General features: G+C 47.4%; 1 protein-coding gene across 1 annotated transcript; it reads left to right on the top strand.

Moving 5' to 3' along the window:
* Positions 1-63: 63 nt before the first annotated feature.
* LOC135395999 (uncharacterized) lies at positions 64-25,861 on the top strand. Its single transcript, XM_064627077.1, has 5 exons — positions 64-165; positions 4,175-4,351; positions 10,213-10,380; positions 23,865-23,966; positions 25,568-25,861. Exons 1-5 carry the CDS (start codon positions 106-108, stop codon positions 25,655-25,657), a joined length of 597 nt encoding a protein of 198 aa, XP_064483147.1. The 5' UTR covers positions 64-105; the 3' UTR covers positions 25,658-25,861.
* Positions 25,862-26,229: the final 368 nt, after the last annotated feature.

Raw genomic sequence — 26,229 nt, 5'->3', positions numbered from 1 at the left:
ACTGGTCGGACAATTTTCGAAAAGACAATTTGCCATCGGTATCAATTGTATTTTGGGCGCGTGTGGTTTTCCTGTGACGAGGAACGTAACGTGTAGAAGAAAAGAATGCAGAAACGAAATCGGTCGGCAACCGCTCAATCGCTCGGCAGTCCACGGCAGCCAACGGTGGGTTTTGATTGATATGTTGTCGCGGTATATCTAGACTAATTTTGGAATTATTGTACGGAAAGTAACTAGTGTGAGCTACAAGGGCACACTTTCAATGTGAGGGGAGAACTTACTCACAGGGAAGTCGGATTAGGCGCTAAAGAAGTTCTCGTAAACGTCTAGTTCTCGTCAGAGAATGGCCACATTCCACTCCACTGGGGGCAGTTCGAAAACAGACTCGAGTGGCTCCTCGGTCCTCCGAACGAGCTAGCATTCCAAGGCAGTCCGCCAATAAGGGAGATCTCCTGCTATACTGACGCCACGGCTAGCTGTACCGCGCTGGAAGCGGTCGAATCGCCACAACAACAACAACAACAATAATAACTACTTTATTTTGGTGTGGCACTGATATGCGGCGGTTATTAGCAGATATGCAACCTTTATTTGCCACTTGAGCATGTTTCGTCCTTTAATGTTACCTTTCGGCTCAAAGAACACACCCTTCTGTTTTTTTTTAAATAAATGGCTTCTAGCCGTCTTCTCGAGCACATAGGAAGGTCATTTGAACCATCATTTTTTTTTTTTTTTCATATTAGCGCCGCGAAGCTACTGTAGCTATGAGTGGCGTACAGTTGTGGACAGCAGGAAGGAGTGGGGTGCTAGTATACGTTTTGGACTGACTTCAGGGGGAACTGTGCCAACATTCGTCTGAAAACCCAGCGAAACATCAGACAGCACAGATTTGAACCCACCATGCACCTTCCAGTCTTCAGCACTACCCTGGCTACCACTGACGAGCGGGACGCCTTATCCCGCTCGGCCATGCCCCTGGTGACCCATCTAAGAATAGTATCCAGTCATATACACGTGTTCAGTAGCATACAAATATAGTAACCGCGGAGGTGCGGCTATACTCAATATCCGCGCAGACGCGAATATGCGTATTTCGATTTGCGCGGTCGCCGATCTTATGTATGCATTGAAACCCCGCGGACGCCGATACTATCAATATTATCCGCGGTCGCCTCCAGTGCTCGTAATATAGCGTAGAAACACAACTGCATCAGAAACGACACCACGGAGTGTCGCTCGAAATAATATGGTGCTTTTAGAACGTGCTGCCACTCGAGGGCAAGTACAAATGTAAACAGTGAGATGCTTCACATGAAAATATCTAATGAAACGATTTTTAAAAAAAAGTTCTTATCTTTTTATCACTTGTGTTGACCGAACTTGGCTTGGGGTTTCGACATTCCCCGATCAGGGATAATCGGGGGGAGGGGGCTTTCTGCCGAGTATTTCTTGGGGCATTAGGGGGTGCGGAAGGGGGCTGAAAAAAATCCCGATTGCCATGAAAATATGTAGTAAGGGACGCTTACCATGTCCGTCACACAAGTAGCAACGGATGGACACGATGAGGCTATAGGCTCGTTTGGCTCGAGTTTGGAGAATGCGACGCTAGCGCTGCTCTCTCCCCTACCGGGCTATCCTTACAACTGTGCAACATACACAATGCCTGCGTTTGCATGTGTGGACGCCGTTTCCACGCCTTAAGAACAACAACTGTTCGAGGTATAATCATGATTTGTTGAGCTAAAATGTTGCACATACTGCGTCTCATCAACCTGTTCTGTCTTTGTGTTAAAACGCTCCACCAGTAATGTGGTAGAGCCCCTGGCGATGAAACTCCCCATTCATCATCTCACAATAAAGTTGTTGTTGTTGTTTGTATAAAAGATTAGCACCAGAACACGCTGGGTAGAATCATAAGTCAGCTGCACAATGATACGTTACAGTAACACAGCTAATTGATGAATACTTGAAGTATGATACTTTGCCTGCTTTGTACTTTATGTTAAGTACATTTCTGGGTCGTACCGCTGTACGAGGATCACACCTATATGAGCGTTCTTTCTTTTTCCCGCTTAGCCACTGCAATGTAACTGAATCAGGAGGTCACAATATTATCGCTACAACAGTTTTCTGGTCAAGAGAGTAATCTGCTGTTGGCAAGTTGTTGTTCTCCAACTTCGGAAAAACTATGCCGTATTGACTGGTATGACTTATGTGGTACAGTTTTGGTGTCCTATACAGATCCTTATATTCATTAAAGCTCCCATAGCTTACGTACAGACCTCTAAGTTTTATCGAATGTAGAATGAGAGAAACAGATAAAATATTACTCTGTCAACCCTGGGTTACCTTAATGAAACATCCAAATACAGGAAAGTGCCCGGGTAGACTGCTTTGACAACAGGAGCTAGAGAGTGAAGAAGCTAGAGAGAGAAGCTTGTCTGATGTCGTCTAGGTGGTAAACCACACTTTCATTTCGCAGACTCGCACTTTACGTCATTTCGTCGTGACTCACTTTTTTTTCTGCTGGAAGAACACGCTGGATCAGATTTCCTTTCTAGACATTTGCGGTAGCGAAATCACTTCAACATCTTGAACTTTATTGATCGCGTAAAACACCCGCAAAATGTGTGGCGAAGAAAATATGATAACCATCGCGGCACCTCGTGTATCCCCACACTCCTTATACTTGAGAGAGTTGACAAACGTCGGCGCGACCGGCTCTGTGGGCAGCGAACTGACCGGCCGAACCGAGCAGGCCTATTGAGTCCGCATACCACAACGTAACGATGTCAAAATAACAGGTTTCTGTGTTGCTGTCTCATGCTCTCAAATGTTTTGGCTTTTGAAGCCGAATTTTAGAGGTGCAATTGCACAGTCTGTTCTGTCGGCAGCGCTAAAACCACAAAAAGGCTGGATACAATTTATTTTCAGTTGTTCACTCGCTGTCGACCACATCAGACGGACCTTATATGTTCTGAACCCCAAAAGACAAAACGTACACGCTCAAGTGCAATATCAAGAATGATATCGTCTTCTGATTCACTGACGCCATTTTTTGACACTTTGCGTACACGTAAAATGTTACAGGAAATATTTCCGTTTTCATCAATTGGAATATAGAACAACAGGTTTCCGAGTGCTGGTTGCAGCGTGTTATACGGTGTTTAGAGCTCATGTATGCACGCTGTAGGAATGACATTGTGCTCCAAACCCAGTAAAGTGGCGCAAGTGACTTCATTTATAAGGTAATCGGTGCGGTGTAGCGGTACCAATCGTAGTCTCTCAGGAATTGTGTACCATCTGTCACATAAGTCACGCAAGTCTAGAACGGTAAGCTCTACATCGATGGTGTCCGCGTGACTTTCGTGGTATGGTACGTGGAATACGGCTCCTGTTAAATGAAGGCCATTCATAAGCACATCACAGCACATGGTATGCTGTTCTGAAAACGTACGTGCCCAGTAGAGAACATACTACGTCATAATAACTCTGCGTACGCAACTTACGTGGGCGTCGACAGATGGATACAATGCTACGATGCGCAAGGACTTCTAGGTTACTCTAGAGTATCAAATTCGTCCAACTTCTCCAGAGGGTCCGCTTTTCCTTAAAGGTATTGTCGCATTGATATACACCCATCTATGTAACAGATACCGCTCTGTTCGGCATCGCCGACTATCCACTTGGCTTTCGTCCAGAAAGTCCTTGATATTAAATAAACGAATTTTAAAGATCAACGCTGCTTCTGTAGCTGCGGAGGCTCTGGCGAGGACGACATCAACGTGACGTCACTCAATAGCAGGAGGAGTGAGAGGGCCTCGCTCAGACGAGCAAGGTGCCGTCCATACACCTGCACCGCCGCGGCATCACTTTACTCAAGGTCCTGCTCTGATTGGTGGTCTAGGGAATAATCTTTTCGCCTATTTCCAGAAGGGGAATTCCGGCACACTCTCAACATCCGGCGTGCTCTTGTCTTGTATTCCAACGAATAGCAGTCAAATCGCGCAACTGTTTCGCGTGGGATATTCGGTACCGTGGTCAGTCGTCAACGAGCAACAAAATGACGGCATAGTTTCGAAATCGACTGGGACGGATGCGACCGTCCCTTTACGTCTTCCGTGTTTAATTATGAAGAAAGCGTTCTGGATTCACTGGGCTGTTCCTATTATAGGCTACGGCGAGCAAACAACAGGCACAAAGAAAATCCAGCATTCCGCTAGTTGAGCCGTCTACGGAGCCAATTATTCCACCAGATGTGGTTCTCTGGGCAAGTGAAGACTCCGACTATCTCCTTTATAACCCCTGGTACACAACAACCTACGTCGGATCGCTCAACGTTGTACAAGTGGTAAGCCCGTAGAGCTGTCAAAATTTGATAGTGTTATTGCCATATTGTTTGTGTTGTACGAATCAAAGCAGGTACCTCCCATTGCTCTTCTCAATGGGAGCGACTGTATTGGCTGTGCAAGCTGACATGCATGACCAACGGGTGAAACTAAAACCCGAAATTATTTCTCCTGGGTAGGATAGAATACGATAGGATAGGGAAGGTAATTCCAATACACAAGGGGGGCTCTAAGCTATGCGCGCTTAGCTATCATCCCATAACACCGATCAGTACCCCATACAAGCTACTGGAACGCGTAATCTCTTCTCATCTTATTGACTTCCTTGAATCACAGTCCTTCCCTCCAGCATGGCTTTCGTCACGGTTATTCCTGTACATCCTAACTCTCAGCCTTATAATATGGAGCGGGCAGACTAACTGGTGCATGATTAGGAAGGTATAAAAACCGAGAGACACGGACAAATAGGCACAAACACAACAAATTATCAATCTGAATTGGAGGGAGAAGGAGAAAAGACGGCTTATTTACAACGTTCCCGCGTCTGAGTATCTCCATTGACTGCTTCAAAGTCCTTTTTCACTTGTCCCTCTTTTTAAATAAAACCATCGTCTCATGGAAACGTGGCTGACAATTGTTACATTCACGAAGGTGCTGAACTAACTCGCCGGTGATGTGGTTCTTTCCTGTATTGAGATTATGTTCTCGTGGGCGTTCATTCAGACAGCTTTTCCACTGGCCCACATGATAAGACTATAGACAACACGAATATGGTGCACAACAGTGTTGGAGCATGTTACAAGGGGACTCCGATGGTTTACAGTGCACCCTTTAAACAGACAATTAAAGGGAGTCAGCCTGCTCAACTTGAAAGCATTTGAAAATACAATTTTTACACCAAAATCTTTAGCGACCGATAGAATATTATGAAAAACAGTGTGATAATAGGGAATGATGGCGGTGTTAACTCGTGAAAATCCATCGCAGTCATCTCTTCGGGGAACAGTGAGCTTGCGTATCTGGGTGAAGCCCTAGACGCAATGAAATCCCCGTCGTAGCCAGCCTGCTGAAGTCTGCTGATCGGACAGCCTTCATTCATAACCGCCTTCCCCCAGCTAGAAAAAGGCACACCGAGTGATGTTTTCTTCTTAGGCCCTCACCGATGTCTGATCACTAATCTTTCTTGATTAGATGTACAGCTCCGGTCAACCTTAATAATAACACTGGAAAAAATGTGGTCTCGTTCCTGAGCGCGATTACAGCAACCCTTGCGGGCATGAGGAAATCTTAATTGAACAAAATTATTCAGTTGCTGTACTTGGCACACTTCTGCTGTGGGCTAGTAACTATTTCGTATCACGAAAACAATTCACGTTCGCTAGTGATATCTCCTCTCTCTCTCTTCCTGGTAAAGTCAGGCGTCTCTACGGGGTCTGTCCTAGGTCCCCTGTTGTTCCCTCCCCCTAATCTGCATTAACGACCTTCCCACTGATCTCTTCTAAACAGTACGTCTCTTTGCTGACAACTGCGTCATCTATAGCCATATCTCTCCTGTTGACCAATATTTACTCCAAGCGGCACTCTTCGAAATCGTGTTATGGTGCTTGACATGGGCCACTTAACCTACGGTAGACAACATGAGGGTTCCTGCTGGGCGTGGTGTAACGGTAGCATCACTGACTGGGAATTAGGACGGTCTTGGTTCGAGTTCTGCACATCAGCACATGTTTCCTGAGTTGTTTGATTTGATTTTATCCCTTTCTGTATTCGCTATACATGGCGTATTTCTTTAATCTTGTACAGAGTTTTTATTAAAAAGCTATGATAGCAGCGTAAACGCCGTTTTTGCAGTTGACTTATGCGGCTATGCGGACATCCTCTGGAAGAGAGTATGTAACTACAAGATGGCTAATTACCTCATCCATTAGGTAACTCTTTAATTAGATAATTCAGGGCGAAAGCGAGATAGCAGAATTAGAGACAATCCTCATTGATAGCCATTGTCTCTTTTAAAAATGAAGAAAAAAGCGCATGCCGTGAAATATCCATAACTTAATTTCTCTATACAATGAGCTTAAATTGAAAAAGCGCGTATCAGGACGCCGACGGGGCGCCGACCGGGGCCTATCTGGGCCCGAAAGTGGTTGATCTGGCCAGCAGATCAGCACCCGCTCCAATCATCTCTATTGCTCCAAAGCACGTGACCTTCTGACATGAAATGAGCGCTGTGCTCCCTCCACTCCCGGTCGCCGCGGTTTCGGTTTCGGCTTATTTGCATATCAAAATTCGAGGATATATATTTTAACGCGCGTGCGCATTTCAGTAGTTTCTAAACGTGGAATGCCTTTCAACGAAGAATGCCTCCCATTATGTTATCTCGCTTTTACCCGAAATCCCATAATTAAAGCGTTAATTAAGTGTAGGTAATTTAGTCAACTTTTCAGTATACTTTCAATGAGCATAGTTTCTTTGATATGATATCCGCCTGGCCGTATAACTCAACTGCAAAAACGACATCTACGTTGTTCTCAGAAGGTCTGTAAAGGATAAAAAAAAAACGCCCTGTATAATATCAATAACACAGTTCACATTAGCTCCACCCTCCTGCGGCACACCCACATCACGCACATCATGAAAGACAAGCGGCTTGGGGTATTTCAAGCGCAAACTAGAGCAGGACCTGAGTGCGGGTATACCCGCGCAGTTTTCCTATTTGCGGGTAGGAATTCAGTGTTGCTGCGAGTTGTAGGTAAAATGCGTGTGTACCCGGATGCGTACGCGGGTATTGCGGGTTAAGGCACGTTATCCGCACCCACTAAGCTGGTCTGTTGCCACCTTAATGTGTTAATTAATTCGACATTTTCCCTAGTTTTCACTGAGAAAGATATCTGAAAAAGGCTTTCTTCACAGCTTTCTTCATAGTGAAAGCCGCAGCCTCCCCGGTGAAAGGTTAAATATGATCATGCACGATTATTTTATGGTTCAGCGGAGCACCTGCGGTTCCCACTTAAATAGATGAAGCATTCGACATTGCTTAGACACGCTGTTTTCCGCGTGGGGCGCTAAGTCCACTGTGCCGTGCGCTGGGATTTCGTGACGCGTTAAAGAACCATCAGGTAGGAAAAATCAATGCCGAGACGGACCACGGTGGCGTCGCTCATGATCACAGTTGTCTCCCGACGTAAAGCTACCAACTGTCATTACCACTAAAATGCGAGAGGCTAAGGGGGCGTGCCAGACGAAGTTAAGTAAGATCTTGGGGACGAAAAATATTGCAGGACGATTACATAGGGGTGGTGGCAGGATCAGTGTCAGTGGAGACAACTGTGCGATGGCGTAAATGCAGGCTAGCTGGTGGATAAATTCCATGATGCTGGTTTTGAGCCTTCGTGTTTGTGTTTGTTTACGTGTCTTGCACATCGCTCAGGCTTGCCTATCATGGTAATACAAGGACAACGCAATCCAAGGGTTAGAAGTCCTGCTCGTTGGCTTGACGTCCCTAGACAACTGCGATCATGAGCGACGCCACAGTGGTCGTTCTGTGGCTTAACTTTTTCCACCAGAGGGTTCTTTGACGTGCGGCGAAAGCTCAGCGCATGGCACACCGTATTTAGCGTCCCTTGCGGAAGACGGCGTGCCGAAGCAACTTGTATCCCGCCATCAAGTTTCTGGCGCTCTCGGCCGGGTTTGTCCCCTGAACCTTGGCATCAGTATGGAACCAGTCATGTGGGCTTTATGCGCAACTCCGAATATACATAGGCGTTAAAAGGCATACTCATCGTACTGATGAAGTGCAGACTCTGCACGAGTGTCTTGTTCATGTTAATTGTACTAAGTGTAAACCTGTTTTACCTTCCCTTCCGATTGAAAAAATCGCCAGAATTATTCTGGTGTTTCCTGATGCTCCTGGCGTTAACACTGGACTCTTTTGGCGTTTGTAATGTGCACATCAAAAATTTCTGGCATGATACCAGGGTGATTCTGGTGCTGTCGAGTTCTCCTGATGTCAACACCAGAGTGGACTACTACGACACCAGAATGATTCTGGTGCCTTCTAGCATGCTTGGTGTGCGCACTAGACAGACGTAGTGTTTTAACGTGACCGTTACAGCGGTCTGGTGTGGTTCACAGACACCAGACCTACAGGCGCCAGGGTACAAGCACTACAGGTTGTTACCATGAAAACCGCTATTTACAATGATCATGAGTTCCTTAGCGCAACTTCTTTTCCAAAGGAATGATAATTCGCATCGCAAATAATTCCCCCGAGTGTCGAAATTGACACGCTTTGCGACTTTCACTCGAGTTTGAAAACGAAACTTTACGCTCTCATTGTCACCTAAGACAGCGACCGCGCCATCGGAATTAGTGTCTGTTTTGAACTCAACGAGCTGGCCGAGGTGGCTGAGGTAGCGTTCCGTCCTGGTTTTCAACATAAAAACTGCGCACGAATGTGAACAACTTTGAATATGTGTTTCTGAAGTTCTGCATTATATGTCGTAGTTTGCTTTCCAACCTGTGCACAAGTGAAAGTATGAGAAAATACAAGAGATGCATTCGGGGAAGATGTGACGACTGGTCGTTGGTGTGACGTCTTTGAATGTGCGTTTCGTCCGGCATCATGTGAACTGATTATTCATGGGATACGGACTACAAGAAGAGAGGACGGAAAATGACTGAAGAGTTGATCGAGTATGGTTTTCTAAATTATAACTGTGCCGCACGTGATGTATTCACACTCGCAGAAGAAATAACATTGCTCCTTTTTGTACTTTTATAGTGTGGAGTGGATACTTCTCCTAAATGTGTATCATCAATGATAGCAGTAATATAGACAGTTTTGTTACACGTGCTTGGCTGTTCCTATTTTTGATTCTCAGTATACATTATGCAAACAATTAGTAGCCTGCTAACAGCTGGGACACCTTTGCTGTAGAAAGAAACCTTTGATATCTTGTTGTATTGTTGACTGGTTTGATGAGTCGCTAACATTAATGAGTACATCCCAAGCAGGTTTAGTACCGGAATAACGAGCAGACCGTGTTGGTTGAATGTTGCACATTCATGTATGCATGGCAGGATCCCTTCGTGGTGTTTTATGATGCTCGACTATTGAACATTATGCTGTTTCACGCATTCGATCTCGTGAGGTACTTGGCTCCTCAGCGCCCACATGAGGCTCTGAAAGCTGTGCATAGTTTTGAACGCTTAGAGAAAAACAAACAGGACAGCACTAACACCGTGTTCGTGCTGTGGTGCCGCGCTTGCACTGTCCTGCGTTTTCTCTCTCTCTCTCTCTTACACACACACGTCTACAGCTATGCACAGCTTTTAGTGCATTGTGAGGTTCCTGACGGACCAAGTACATCACGGGATTGAACGCATGAGACATCATAATGTTCAACAGTGGAGCGTCACAGAACACCAGGGATCCTGGTGTGCAACACCAGAGCACACACATCAGAGGCCCTGGTGTGGAACATCAGAGAACAGACACTAGGAACACCAGGGAATTCTGGTGCTAACATCAGAGAAGAAAGCACCAGGAATGTCCCAAATCACAGCCACCAAAAACACCAGAATGATTCTAGTTCTTTTTTCAATAGGGCAGAGTACTTTCGACCAGTTTAATAAAAATACGTACTACAAAACGAAACGGTGTTTACTATTCACATAACAAAATTACGGCACAAATTGGTGCGTAGTAATGTGCGCAGTATGAGCTCGTTGCGGAAGCGAAAACTGTGGCCACAGAACATGCCCGCGGTGAGGCCCGCGTTTCAACGGAAATCTGTGCAGCGATTTCTGAAGTATTTTTTTTAAGTATCTCGTACAACCCTGACTCGTTATGTTCGTTATGCAGGTGATCCCCACGTGTGCCTTACTGGTACTGGTTCTGTCCCCCCTGGACACCACAGCGTCTCGCCTTCTCTTTGTAACCACTTTCGCCTTTGGCTATGTGTCCACCGTCGTCCTGGCCTCCTGTCTTATATCACCTTTCACAGAGGTCTACTTGACGCTTTGCCTTTATGTAAGGGTATAGCAAACTCCAGAGCCGTGCATACTGTATACTCGCGATGCTGCGATATATACTGCCATACACTTACCGCGTATACTGTGGGTGATTTCATCTCAATTCAGGCAAGCCCGTCCGTCGGGGTCCTTCGATTTTGTTACATATTTTTTGTGTGAAAGCCACATCTTTGTGATGAACATTGGCACAAATTTCGGACTCAAATCGGAGCGGATGCCGGGAAAAAAATTGAAGCGCGCACGACGGTGCCTCATCAGCGAGCACTCGGGCCGAAGTTTGAGGCAACCCTATGCGCCCTACGTTCAAGTGACGGGGACGCCATTTTTTCTGCCCGTTCTCTACATATCGGACTGTAACTCTGTGGCATAGCCCGATACCTACTGCCTCCGTTCGCTTGAGAAAAAATCGCAAAAACGCCGTAAAGCGCGTTTTTGCGAGGATTTTGTAGCCTTCCTGTCGGGGAAGTGGACATTAGACCGAAGTGATTTTTACACTGAAAGATAGCCCATTAAGGTGCTCTTTCTAACGGTATGCTGTTAATGATTGTGAATGATACAGCTAAGGTGGTATGAGGGAGCAAACCGGGATCATCCTCGAAAAATACGCCGACTTCACGGATCGATTTCTCGAAAACCCCACGCTTTGTTTTCTCGAAAAAAATATCGTTCATTCATCATTCTATTGCCTTTCAAGCGGTATAAAGTTTGTAGGGACAAAAACATTTGACAACCATAGCGGAGCGAAAAGGCGACACGTGGTACGCAGTGACATCTCACAGGCGTTTGGCTGGATTAATACACCACAGGCGTGCGCTAACGTCTGTATATCCACGTTACCGTTTATTTCCTGTCGTCGTGTGTATATCCCGTCACCGTGTAGGCGTGTTTATATTTTTTAACTAAAAGAGATCTCACGTGAAAAGTCCAAGTAGATGCTGCCAGCCTTCTGGCTCCTTCCTTGCATTTCGCTTCGCTTTGCATTCATCCACCTATCGCGCGTCAAGGCATCTTTGACTAACACACGTCCGGCTTCCAAAACCACGTCTTGGGAGATCGTTTTCATTAGGTCTGTCGCCGGATTGCTGTACTTTACAACCAAACACTTCCTTTCCTGTGTGCTCGTAGACGTGCTAACGAATATGACCTTGCCATCTTACCTTGTGGCTACTAATCACCAGGGGAGCGGGTCGAGCTGAAACAAACGCGTGTTCTTGGTTGTGTCCGAAGTGATCTATTCCGTGTCCCTGTTCGATATGGTACCATGTCTCGACTCGTCCACAGTACGGAACGTGCCTACTGTGCGGATTACGCGCGACGACATCGTAGGAGGATCTACAAGCAGCGCGGCTTCGTGTCTGTTTCATGCCTCGACATCGATGCACTGAAGCAAGCCCTCGGCTCGGATGGAAGTGGTGCAGTCAATGATGAAGACCAGTTGTGCAAGAACTGCGCATGGTATTTCCGTTCAGCTATAGGTGAACTTTCTCAGTGGTCTCCTCCCACATCTCCACCACACGTAGAGTACGTTCAGAGCGCAGAAATTGTTGTTGAAATTAACGAGACCACTGCGAATATTGATGTCACTCCACTGCGGAAGCCAACGGCAGTACAACGGGAACGAGCAGCGTCGCATATTTCGCGTAAAAAGAAAGAAGCTGGCGACGCATTAAGCAAGACAATAAGCCGCAAAATCAGTTAGGCATTTAATGTGGATGAGCCTGTAACGTCCGATGCAAGTTGTTCGAGCTGCTCTACCTACGTACAAAATATCAGAAGCGCGTACCAGAAGTGCACCTCACATCAACAGCGGTGTCAACTCCTAACACTTCATGACGAAAGGATGACAGACTAAGAAGCGTTGAGACCAATTCCAGAAGCCACAAAACACGTCATAGAGAAATCAAGACCTCTAAGGACGGAGCACGGTGTGTGGGCAATGCCCGAGAAGTACAGGGGACACCCTGTCAGCGAAGCGAAGCGAAGAAAAATCACTTAACGCACCTGCTGGAAATTCCGTCGAGCGACATCACGGCGTTTCGAGAAGCAAGAAAGGATGAGTGGGGGACGGTCCGACCCGTCCCAGGCATTCGTTCCTCCCACGTGTGGTATAAGAAATGCAACAGAAGGTCCGGCAATGAAGACGTCCTGCTAGCAAGAAGTGTCGTCGACATGTATCCGCCTGAGTAATTCGGCCTGGTTTCAGGACCCGAACATTCCGTAGTCCGGACCCGCTGGTTCGTGATACACGCAGCTCATCTACTTCAATTTTGTGATCTTTTGCCTCGTGAAATCATAGACGCACGAGCCTCGTGATGTCCAGTGCCACCTTGTACGTGTCATGTGAAATACATTTAGTACGCGGAACAGAGAGTAATATACATGTAAAGAATAAATACTAAATAGCTGTCTGTCAACCTGTGTCCTCTTAACATGATATTTCGTGCTGCGGAAATGGGGATACGCCCGACGGTACAAGAAACAGTTTGTAATTATTGGCTTGCATGTGCGAACGCAGGAAATAAATGGTAAAGTGGGTATACAGACGTTAGAGCACGCCTGTGGTGTATTAATCCAGCCGTACGCCTGTGAGATGTCACTGCGCATCATGTGTCGCCTTTTCGCTCCCCTGTGGTTGTCAAATGTTTTTAGTCCCTACAAACTTTATACCACTTGAAAGGCAATAGAATGATGAATGAATGATATTTTTTTCGAGAAAACAAAGCGTGGGGTTTCCGAGAAATCGATCCGTGAAATCGGCGTATTTTTCAAGGAGGATCCCGGTTTGCTCCCTCATACCGCCTTAGCTTTATCATTCACAATCTTTAACAGCATACCGTTAGAAAGAGCACCTCACCTTAATGGGCTATCTTTCAGTGTAAAAATCACTTTGGTCTAATGTCCACTTCCCCGACAGGAAGGCTACAAAATTCACGCAAAATCGTGCTCTATGGCGTTTTTGCAATTTTTTCTCAAGCGAACGGGCAGCAGTAGGTATCGGGCTCTGCCACAGAGTTACAGTCCAGTATGTAGAGAACGGGTAGAAAACATGTCGCCCCCGTCACTTGCACATAGGGCGCATAGGGTTGTCTCAAACTTCGGCCCGAGTGCTCGCTGATCAGGCACTGTCGTGCACGCTTCAATTTTTTCCCCGGCATCCGCTCCAATTTGGAGTCCGAAATTTGTGCCAATGTTCATCACAAAGATGTGGCTTTCACACAAAAAATATGTAACAAAATCGAAGGACCTCGACGGACGGGCTTGCTGAATTGAGATGAAATCACCCCTGTACAATACTGTCATGCCATCGGCAGTGTGACGTTTAGCTTGCTCGGAAGCGTTCCGTGCCGTATCCGTGCACAATTTGGGTGGGAATGAAGTGCAAGACGTTGCTGCTGCGCGTTCGTCTGCTGTTTTCCCGACTGCAATCGCTGACAAATGAGCAGGAGGTAAGACGTTGAACAGAGCAGCTGTTCTCATGTTGAGCGCGGTAATGGGGTTGAGCGTGTACTGTTCTACATGTTGCATGTTGTGGAAGTTTCGAATGGGATTTTTTAAAATTTACTATGTGCTAATTTTGAAATGAAACATGAGTCTCGTTTGGGCGAGACGATGGTTTGAATGTGAAATTGTGTTTTTGTTACTATGCGGCAACTTTGAATTTAGTCGTACGCCAGTGTTATCACTAAAGGATAATTCACACACGCGTTTCAAAAGGCAGAGAAGGAACTGCATAAGAAGCGAGACGCGTGTTTATCGGCCGCCGACCAATATACATGGTCACAGTCAAGGAGTGTTTATTGCCGTGGAAACGTCTAAGTTCGGTTTGGTACCCAGGTCAAAATTTACGATGGAACGAAATTGTGCGAATGTCATGACGCGAAAACTCGGTGGTAAGAAACCTATAGGAACCAACCGGCTAAATCAAGATATTTTACACGTGTACGTTTCTAGTTAACAAGGTCATTTCGGCGGCAGACGCAACCTCTGGGTGTGGCGGGCGCGTGCGAGAGAGACTGAAATATAGGGGCACGCGTACCTGGCGAGTAGTCTATCTGCAAACGCGTGCAGCTGGGACGCCGATCGAGGTGTCGTTGGAAAGCGCTGGAGAGGTTCTGCCCGGGCCTTAAGTGATATAGGCTTCAACAACAATAACAAAAATTTTATAAATTTGTAAAGTTGAAATATCAACATTTGACCAGATTGTCGGCATGTATGAAACTAAAATGTGATCAGAATCGAAGGAAACGCCAATGAGAAGAATGGGCGGCTCGAGAGCTAGCACCGAGCGATCGAGAGAGCTGCGGGAGCGCCGAAGAAGGTTAGCGGCAGAGGCAAATTCGAATGGTTGCGCGCACGCCGAGCCCCTACCCTCTACCAGCGGGGCATCTTCGACTTGTGCGAGTGTGAAAGTGACCTACAAAAACGGTGGAGTGCATCCAGAGGGGGGCTCAGCAACATGGAGGAACCAGAGCCCGCCACCCCATGTTACGAAACCATGTTACGCAACCCCATGTTACGAAAAGTGAATGAGTGACACAGGAGAAAGACGACGACGATGTGGACAGTGGCTTCTTTTCTCTTTTCTTCTGTTCATGTGCTATGTGTTCATTATAGAACGTTCTTGGTTATGTCGGCAGGCATGGAAGTCTGTTATTATAAAGTGTTTGTGGTCTTTTAAGTAAATAAGGCGTCCCTTCTTTCTTCGGGCACGCACATCCGCAGTCATTAATCGGATGTGGTTGATCCGCTGATCGCTACCAGATCATACCGAAACCCGGTGCCGAAACCCGGGAACGAGTCTGCAGCATCGTATCTAACCGTGTCCAGATCGACGAAGAGCCCTTCATCGCAAACATGGTTCGACTGAAAGAAAAACGTGCAAGCCGACGAACTCAACCACGAAAATTCTGAATGAACGAGGTCACATCAACTCTGGAAGACGGAACTGCTGCACCGGAAGTGCTGAATGCACTCATTCAACGACTCACGGCAAGCCACACCGAACTCCTAGCGCTCAATGCAGCAATAGAACCCCTTGTACAAGACGAACACTTCGAAACTGAATGCAATACAGTTCTCGACTGCGAAGATAAAGTGACAGAAGCTATGGCCAACCTGAACTGGGAGCTGTCCCAGCTACAGATAACTTCTAACTCAACTATCGCAACGACTACTGGGCACCCAGGCGGAGCGTCTAAATCCCGCGACGTCGTTCGGTGACTTTACCACAGGGAGGTTGCGGAGCTTTCGCAAGAGCTGCTTCTCGATTCTTTCCTTGTCTCCAAAACGCTCAGTCAGGATTTCTGTGGCGTTGTCGTAAGATGCTTCGGAAACAGGTAGCCCTGCGATAGCGGCCGCTGCTTCTCCCGACACTAAGGAACGGAGTTACTGAAATTTCTCGATTTTTTTAGATCTTCGTTATCGTGCACTGTGACTTTAAATTGTTCCCAAAAACCGTGCCACTCACACAGATTGCCGTCAAACGTGGTAAGTTTGAGTTTCGGGAGTTTGAAACCAGTGCGTCAGGATGACGTCGTTGGTCCTTCTACGACTACGTGCAGACCAACGTACGATGGCTGCGCTCACTCGGCGTGAGGGGCGACACGTATTCTGCAATGCTATAAGAGATTATACTGTTAACTCTCCCTTCGGACGTGGTAGTCGATTTTCACCGCTCAATACGATAAACACGTGGCAACTTCAGCCGAAGATAGCATGACGGCAGAGGTGAGCCCAAACTTAGCATCCCAATCGGCGCCAGTTGGACCGACAAGCGAACTGCAGAATGTTCTTAGGTTTCTTCAAATCGAAGTCGAAAGCCGAGGGAAAAGTCGACCATCCGACTAAAGTTCTGACAGGCATGGTGAAAATCATGGACGGCGGGGCAGCTCAAGCGATTCAGATCGTCGCCTTCCTTCTGCGGCCGTACTTCAGACTGCCACCGCGAAGCTACCTGTCTGTTTCTTCTGCAAATGTGCTTCTCACTTGACTGCGAACTTCGATGCACCCATAGCTCTAGAAGAGAAAAAGAAGAAGCTAGCTGGCGATAAACGATGTTTTCGTTGCACGAAGAAGGGACACAGCCCCTGGTAGCACATTATGTTGCCGAAACGTTGCCCCAATGTTTTCTTCAAACGTTGCATAGACGTCGCTAATGTCCTCTTCAGGCCACGTTCTAGCAACGTTGCTAGAAAATGTTATACAACATTGCGGCAACATGACAACTGCAACATTCCACATAAGGGCAACGTTATGACAACATTTAGGTAATATTGGCAAGAGGTTGGCGGAGGTATTTGTGCGCTATTATTTCTACTTCTTCTTACTTTTCTTTTTTGCGTCGGATCAGAGATGCATACTGACTGCAAGCACTTGCACGCCACTGTTAGCCGACTTGAGCTCTGCAAATCTCCGCTTCACTTATACTGGAGTGGGGCTAGGGGAGACCGCTTGGGTATCCCTGTAGGTATCCCGTTTGGATATAGAGATACTGTCATCAAGCAGTAGGCTGTATTTGCGAACAGGATGAGGCATATACTAAAATGCGAAGTGTTGGGGGCATGCTCATTAAGTGTAGCAGTGCGTACAACGTTTGCAACGGTGACCAGGATGCGTCCTTGTAGTTAGCCCTTGCATCTGCAAGAGTCAAGTGCACTCAACATTTTTGACATCCCTCCCTGTCATGTACTGCGTTTTTAATTCAAGCTTTCGTCTCTAATGTAATTACCTACTGTTTGGAGCTGTAAAACCGGTAGGTTTCCTCTGTGGGTAAGAGTGTGACGCAGTGTTATGTTGCTGGAAAGTCAATAAACAACGTTCAGGAAACGTAGAGCCGCAATATTCCTCCAACGTTGCTCTGCAATGTTGCATGAACATTGGTGAATGTCAAGTAACATTGGTCCACTTCTGACAATGCTGCAGGAACGTTCGGCCGCAACGTTGCTCAAATGTTGACCTTCCATGTTGCTTGAACATTGCTGAATGTCAAGTAACGTTGGTCCACTTTTGATAATGTTGCAGGAACGTTGCGAAATGTTGATAAACGTTGCCCCACATTGGACAACATTCGCAACATTGCTGCAACGTCGAGGCCACAATATGTGCTACTAGGGGCGCCAAGGATTGCAGAGGGAAGATGCGCTGTACAAAATGCAACGGTAGGCACGTTCCTGTCATGTGTGACCCCTCCTGGACGCCGGGGAGCAAATGCTCGACAAGTACCGCTACCAAAGAACTCACCAGTGTACTGGCTCCAGATCGAACTTGCGGACAGAGGGCCACCGTAGTCTTACGAACTTTTCGGTGCTGGGTGACAGCGAACGGAAAGTGCATCTATGTCAGGGGTGTGTTCGACGGAGGCAGCCAGCAGACATTCATAAGTAAGAGTTTAGCTGAGCAGTTAAACCTGAAGGCAGTCGGCGACGTCACGCTCACTCTCAACGCTTTCGACGACAATTCTGCATACCCGAAGTGCCACCGCGGTGCGCGGTCGTCGAATGCGCACTTCGAAGCCAGTTCACTCAAGCAGAATACTCACTCAAAGCAGTCGTCGTGCCTCTTATCTGCAAGGATACCGTTCAAACACCGATGAATATCGATCTAATCAAGAGGGTCCACGCTAACGGTGGATTCGTGGTCGACGAATTATTGTTCCCTAACGTACGGATCGTACAAAGCATTAACCTACTTCTGGGCTCAGATCAGTTGTGGAATTTCGTCACGGGCAAAATAGATCGTTGCAATCACACGGCAAACCTCGTCGGAATCGAGACAAAGCTGGGGTGGACGTGCTGGGGGAACTTCGTGCCACGACGCGAACTGTACAACATCGAATGCAATGACTTGCGTCCTAAGAACAGAGTCTAGTTATGAAGATACAGTGAATGATTCCTTGCGCAAAATGTGGGAGCTCGACAGCATCGGCATCGCAGAAGACCCGTTATGTCAGAAGGAAGCTGACGACAGTGTGCTGAGACATTTCTCGAGCACGGTACGCAAGGAGGATGGAAGGTACGTTGTTGCGTTACCTTGGAAAGCGTCTAACATCCACTTACCAGACAACCGCAAAATAGCAGATAGCAGATTGAAGAACTTGCTAAAAAGACTACAAAGAGAAGGACATCACGAAGAATACGACAAAGCAATCCGCAATGTCAACGATGGCCATGCTGAGCAAGTACGACCAGGAGCAGCAGCAGGAGAGAGGTCGTATTATATGCCTCACCGTTCGGTTATACTACAAGAGTCCGCAACGACGAAAGTGAGAGTCGTTTTTGATGCTTTTTCACACGCACGAAGGGTGTCCATCCCTCAACGATTGTCTGCAAACAGGACCAAAGCTAAACTCGGATGTCCTTTCGACGCTACTCTGCTCTTGCACTTACAAAGTGGCACTTGTTGCCGATATAAAGCGTTTTCTGCAAGTAGCCGTCACAGATCGCGACCGAGATGCTCTACGTTTCCTTTGGTTCCAGCGGTTACCAACAGCGAGCGAACCTTGGCCACCCGTTGATGAGTGGAGAATGTCGCGCGTCCTCCAGCTCCTTCCTGTTGGGGGCAACCATCCACTATCATCTTCAGAACGTGGCAGAGGCAGAACGAGACACAGCAAGGTTAATCGCTAGGTCATTCTATGTAGACGACCTGCTTACCGGCGCAGCCACCGTGGAAGAAGCGAAACGCGTCGTCGATGGAGCGACAACGATAATGAACGCCGCCGCCATGCCAATGAAAAAATGGGCACCAAATTCCACACAAGTACAGGATCACATAGATGTGCAGCGGTCGGCAGTATTCAACGACAACGACAGACGGAGGCTTACATGTACCTTACTGCTTTCCAAGACTAGACTAGCGCCGTTAAAAAACTCTTCCCAGATTGGAACTTATGGGAGCACTCATCGCGGCCAGGGTGGCCACGTTCGTCAAACAAGTGATCCAGATGCCTGCATTTCCTACGTACTTCTGGGTGGACTCTTGCACCGCGCTGAGCTGGATAAAGAAGCCAGCAGTAACGTGAGAGACTTTCGTGTGCAATCGAGTAAACGAAATTCAGACAACAACGGAATCAGATCAGTGGCGGTATTGCGCGGGAAAGGAAAACCCTGCTGCCTGTTTAGCTCGAGGCATGGCCGTCAACGCCCTTCGGAACGCTACACTGTGGTGGAAAGGAGCATCATGGCTGAGTTGCGAGGAATCAAAGTGGCCATGTTTCGAACCACCGCATCGGTCAGAGGAAATTGGTGTCGAGGCTGTCAAGAACTCAGCACGTGTCATGCAAGTTACTTTAAACAAGGTGGGCCCCCCACTCAATCTCGACGACATCAGCAGCTACTCAAATCTTATTCGAGTCACCGCATGAGTCACAAGGTTCATCCATAGATATCGGACCCTTAACTCTGCACCTTCACCATGCCTAACTGCTGAAGACATCCAAAGTGCCGAGCAATTCTGGACCAAGATCGCGCAACAATAATGTTTCCCTTGAGAAACTATCTTATTACCGATAGCGCACATCGTCAAACCTTACATGGAGGTGTTCAAGCTACGCTGAACGACATCCGAGACAAATGCTGGATCACACAAGCTCTGCAACTGGTCAAGAGAGTGATCAAGAACTGCAAGGCGTGCCAACCCGGACACAGCCGGCAGTAGCTCCAACAGCACCACTTCCACGAGACCGCATCAATCGCCACTATCCTTTCGAGATCGTCGGTATATTACTGGACCGCTCCACACTACCAACAGGCGCGGAACCAGCAAGGCATACATAGCGTTATTCACCTGCGCTGTGTCTAGAGCGATACACCTAGAGCTAATGTAGGACATGACGGTGGGCTCCCTTTTGCTCGCTTTGCGTCGTTTTATTTCCCGCTGAGGTGTTCCCACTACCATATACACGGACAACGCACTCACGTTCAAGCGTGCCGCTAAAGAAATGCGTGGGGTGGTTGGTGGGAGAAACTTGTGAAAAGCGTCGAAAATGCGCTCAGAAGAGGCTTTGAGCAACTACAGACAGCTTTACAGGACGCTGAAGCCAAACTCACGTCCACTAACTTACCTATGGGATACTCCTGACGAGCCAACTGCGCTAACGCCAGCACATCTTCTAATCGGCAGACGCATGACGTCCCTCCTGGATTCATCGACAACGAAAAGCACGAATTCGTCAGCCGATGCTCCCACAAAACAGTGGTCTCGCTGCCGCGCAATGGCGGATGAGTTTTGGAAGCGCTGGCGATCGGAATATTTGTTGCAGTTGAGACCTGCCCACTTTTGATCACCTACCGGCTGTAACGAAATCAAGGAAGGAGATATGCTTATGCATGAAGAAAAGATCCCCGACTTATGTGGAAGACTCTGCGAGTCACAACGACGTATCGAGGAAGAGATGGACACATTAGAGCGTGTGAGGTCCTGTTACCCATGGGTAGAACCACGAGGCGACCAGTGCAGCTACTGTACCCAATGGAACCTGTTAGAAAGTAGCTAGTTCAGTGGCTCATTTCCGGGGGGAGGACGTTACGAAAAGTGAATGAGTGGAAAAGGAGAACGACCACGACGATGTGGACAGTAGCTTCTTTTCTCTATTTATTCTTCTGTTCATGTGCTACGTATTCATTCTAGAACGTTTCTCGTTATGTCGGCAGTGTCCTTATGTCGTTTTTTTATTGTGTGTTAGCGCCGCGAAGCAACTGTGGCTATGAGCGGCGTGAGAGGACAGCGCTAGGACAGTGCTATGAGAGGACAGCAGGAAGGAGTGGGGGATAGGGGACGTACAATCGCTATACCTGCAGATGTCGGTGGTTCGTCTCCATGGCGACGACCACTGAAAGCACTTCGTAATTGGCTACTGCCGTTGAAAACACGATCGTGATTGGCTACCGCCGTTGTAAAACATGATCCTGTTGGCTGACTCTTAGTTGCTACGTCCCGTCAACGAGTAAGCATGCTTTCCCTATCTAGGTGGTGTTGATAGAGCTGGGGTGCACTGTCTCTCCGCCTCTTCGAAAAATGATTCCACACTCAAAAACTTCCAAAGGTGGCATGTTGCATTTGTACGGTGACGAACGTGACTCTTGCGACCACATGGTGGCACACACTGGGTATAGACGGAAGTGTGTGCGTTAACTCGTAATGTACAGCTCACAAAGCACACAAAGCGGTTGTCTGTGTACCGTCCTGTCTTTCCGCATCATGTCTGCGTTTGATCCAGGCCAACTCGCTCGCACCAGTGCTCTTGCAGCTTTCGCATTCTTCCCGCCGCAGAAATGTTGGTGCAGACGTTCATACATGACCCGTTATCTATTTATTTACTTTAAAGATAACAGGGACTACTTGAATGGAATATACAAGAAACAACTGCCTGCTTACAGGGAACGTGTTGCGTGTAGCATAATTAATGTGACATTATTTTCAAGTCGGCCCATGACTCATAACCCCCCCTCCTTCATGTGTCCACGTCTGTACGCCGCTCATAGCGACAGCTGCTTCGCAGCGCTAACACGGAATAAAAAAAATCCTGTCCACACAGTGGGGCGGAAGAACCACCCAAATGACAAGTGTATTTATCTGCTATGGTTGTGCATGAGGCTCTTCCCTTAACATTTCGTTGATTTTCTTCCATTGTAGCTACTATGCGTACTTTGCATGATTCTATGTAGTACATGGCTTCGTAGATCTCGCGTCTATGCAGCAGCCTCCAAACTGTAGAAGAAGACGCATGAAAGGTCAACTTGTAAGAATCATATTCCTTGGGCATGAGGAGCACAGAAAAGACACGCACACGGATGAGGAAGCACACGAAAACACGTCTCAACGTTCAACCGGACAACTCATCGCACAACGGCACAACGACCGTAACAACCGCATATGTTTACAAGTCCCAAACGTCACCACACGAGCACTGAACACCTGCGCACTGCTGACGATGGCCCAATAAGGCCGAAACAGCTGTCCAGTGCTGGTGTTGCGACGTTTGGGACCTATAAACACATGCTCCACGCAGTGGCGGTCCCAAGGCGGGGGGGGGGGGGGGGCGGTCGCCCCTCCCAAAAGCATAGCCTGGTCCAGTTTTCGTCTCGTTCCCTGTGATGCTCTTAAGGAGAGCGAAGAGGGCGCATCCCCAAACTTGTTACTCATAAGACTTCCCATCGTCTAGCAAACCAATCCTTCCCGCGGACCGCAACACACACCAGACGGGAGGTAGAGGTGCGGTCCAGGTAGAGTACAACAGGCTTTATGCTGGGCACTATACCTAAAATGGATTACCACTGATAGGATTTCGTGCGAGAAAAGGTTGAGCCTGTGTCCAGAACCCCCCCCCCCCCCCCCCTCGCACCCAAATGGAAAGCGACTGGCTCGCAGACGTCGCCCCCCCCCCCCCCCCCCGCGCAGTAGGACTGACAGGACCGCCAAAGGTTACCTATGCCTTTCCTGGCGTTGCGAGCGAATGTCTTGTGCTCTTGGCCTCGGCAGCTATGCGCACCGTGCAGCTATGCAGCTGTGCGCATGTGCGGCAGCTTGCGCACCGTCAGATGGCGATCAGGCGACGGGTCCTGGAAAGCGAACATTATCTGGACGCCGCCTTCGCATGGCGAGACAAGAGTGTGTCATCAGCTCTTACCTTTATCTTACACCGTGGACGGAACCGACATTACAACGTGAGACTGAGGTGCCATCTGTGAGGCGCGGGCGGAAGCACTTTAGTGCAGGCTTATCCCAACGTGAGCCTGACGCGCCGGCGGACAACGTCCCAGACGAAGAGTAATCATTCTTTTTCTTTTTTTTTTCCATAAGGGCACAACCAGCTCATGGTGCACAGATCGGCCAGAATTAGCTCTAGCACAGCAGTAGTGCTGGTACAGGTGGACAACACGCTGTTGGACGTTCGAGATGCGCAACAGTGAAAGACGCACTGGCACACACATTCGCGCACGCTTCTTTGCTTGCTCCCATTCCTCAGTCATACAAGCTTTTGGTCGCCGGAAATCCACTTCCCTGTTGAGCCCTTCGAAACGCGAGAGAGCGCTCGTGGTTAAAGTAAAACTTACTGTTACATTACTCTAGTCAAGTTACACACATGTTACTGTTTAGCTGTACTTCAGCGGTTTCATGGGCTTGATAATAGACACCCATAACTTTTAACGAACATCCATGTTGAGATTATTATGCACACCATTGATAAACTGTGTCCTGATTCATTCTGATTTCGTTACAGTCCAGATCGTGTCACTCTGATATGCTGGTATTTCAAAGCTAACGCTGACTTCCAACTATATAATACTCTGAGCCCAATTCTTTCATTATCTCTCTACTTTTACATCAAAACTTCGCCTCGTCCGATACATCGAGCAGCCCCAACGCGCGGAACAGTTACTCGCCCCTGTTGTCACGGACGTCGGAAGCGCTATAGGATAGGATAGCGCGGAAGGATATTGTACATACAGCAGCATAAAGTTCTTGTACTTGAATATTTCGCAGGTTTTCCTCTTCCATCTTGCAGCGTCTACAGTATACTTTATGAGTGCAGCCTGGCTACTTTATGCAGCGAACGATGACGACATCTTCTCTAGAGTAGGAGCTGTAAGTGCTCTGATTTGGAAGCATCTTTTAATGGTCTGTGCTGTCGCTTGTTCCTGTCTGCTCTCGTGTGCCCGCAGTTAATCGAGTGACCTGAGTGTTATAACCGTATCCACGAGGGTAATGTGTCTTTTTTCCTCCCCCCGTTTGTGCTCGCTGTGCAGGATGGCGCGTCCAACGTTGTCTACGCATTAATTCAGTGGTCTATTAGTCTAGTCTGTATACCGCTTGAACGATAATAGTAGTATATAATAGTATTATATTTCTATATGTTTCTTTTAGTATTATATTTCTATATGAAGAAGGCTTTCATTCTTAAAAACGGACTACATAGGACAATCTACGTGTCTCCCGCTGTGGCCCCCAAACTACTCCGAGAGGGAACACTTTCCCTTGTGAATGTCCGAAATAGTAGATCCCAATGTCCATCTGGCAATAAATGTCCGTCAGACATCTCATGCTCCTGTTTCAAGGATTCTCCGAATGAAGTCCCGGACGCGATGTCACATGGAGAATTTCTTGCGAGAGAGAAAGAGACGCGCCTTCGTGTAGCACTGCTCAAGCTCGACTTTCGATGAACCTCTGAATGTCTCAAACCAAAATCAGTCAAACCACTAAGAAACAGAGATTATCTTGATAGTGAGCTAGTTATCACCCCTAGCAATTCCTCACTTCTGTACGTGTTGTTTGCGTACGTAATCCAATTAAACTTAGACACGTTACCCTTCATTTTTACTCAGAGGCGAGCAGGACTCTTCAGTTTACGGAAGACCACATAACAACCAATGTACAGTATCCGTTTTCTGTTTGGAAGGAATGTATTTGCTTGAAGGAAGGTGCTGCATTTATTAAACCGAAACCGTTGAAAATTTGCCTTTTGAAATCACACAAGCCAAGCAATCATTGATGTACCATAGGTGTTGCAAATGAGGTCCCGTATACATCCATGAGGTATTCGTAAGGAGATCAAGTCGACGAAGTTTTAAAAGATAAACCGTCCTGACAAACCGAAGAAAAAAAACGGTCAGAGCAACTGCCGACTGCCGTCAACCGACCCCGCCGAGTAGCTCACTGTTGCCAACAACCTTCTGCTCTCGATTTCTTAGATGACCCTCCCCCCTTTCCTGCAGGCATTAATGCGTCACGACAATGCGTACGTAATCGCTTTGCGTACGCAACGCAAATGGCGGTTGCGTACTCCGCATGCGACGAATGTGTCTTTGCCTACAGCGCGCGCGCAGTGTGAGTACAAGGCGATTGCGCACGCTACAAAACAAACTCTCACATGAGGCGTTTCTTGGATCGCGAGCGAGCGAAATGACGAGACAGATATATCAGAATACTACTTGAATCACGGCAGTAATTCTCATAACCCCGACGCACCGAATTCCACCGCAAAGCTTAATCACACAGACACCCATAAGCGTCCCTGCTCCACCCGACGGCTGTCGTTGATTGGATGGTTCAGACGTTCGGCATCTCTAAAACTCAGGTAGTTTACGTGACACTTTTTAAGGAATCACACACGCAAGGCACACAATGTACGACTGTCTGTGTAAAAATTGACTACACTGACTTCGTGCATTGCAATTTCTTTCTTACAGATATTAGGCCTCCTGTCTGGCGGCTGCCACTACATCCATGGAAGGCGCATGCTCAGACGAGTTTTCGATCAACGGGAAGATGTTGCATAGCCTCCAACTATGAAGCGGTTTATTCTGAGGCTTATTACGCTTTCGACAAACTGATTTTTTTTTTTTTGTATGTGACGATCACCGTTTTTTACTCACGTTGGCAACAAATCCATTGAAACTTGGTGCGCTTCTCTGCAGATATATTCCCAACTCTCTTGTACGAAATGTAGTTGCCCTGATGAATGAACATATTTCTTAAAAATACATCCCGACTCATTATTTCAGAACGCATTTATCCAAGCTTCCTTGCGCGTACTCGATTGAAAGCAGTTTGAAACGTACAGTATCATGTCGTTTGTCTCGTTCAGTGTTGTACGTATCGCCGTTACAGTAATCCATACTTTTTCGGTATCGGAGTGCGTATCGCGATACTTTTTGAAATCTGTATCGGAAAAGTATTTCCGTTACAAATTTATGGTAGCGCGATCTCTGTATCGTTACCGATACCGATACTTTTTAATGCCCAACCCTTTCTTCACCGACCATATTTCTCACTCTTATTCATTGTCAATGGTCCGCCTAGCCCTCGACAAGAAGCCTGTGGACACACCTACGTGCTCAGTAACGGGAGT

Source organism: Ornithodoros turicata, chromosome 5 (genome assembly GCF_037126465.1).
Source record: "Ornithodoros turicata isolate Travis chromosome 5, ASM3712646v1, whole genome shotgun sequence".
Taxonomy (NCBI): Eukaryota; Metazoa; Arthropoda; class Arachnida; order Ixodida; family Argasidae; genus Ornithodoros; species Ornithodoros turicata.
The sequence above is the reverse complement of the archived record's forward strand: the minus strand, read 5'-3'. Positions and strand labels throughout refer to the sequence as shown.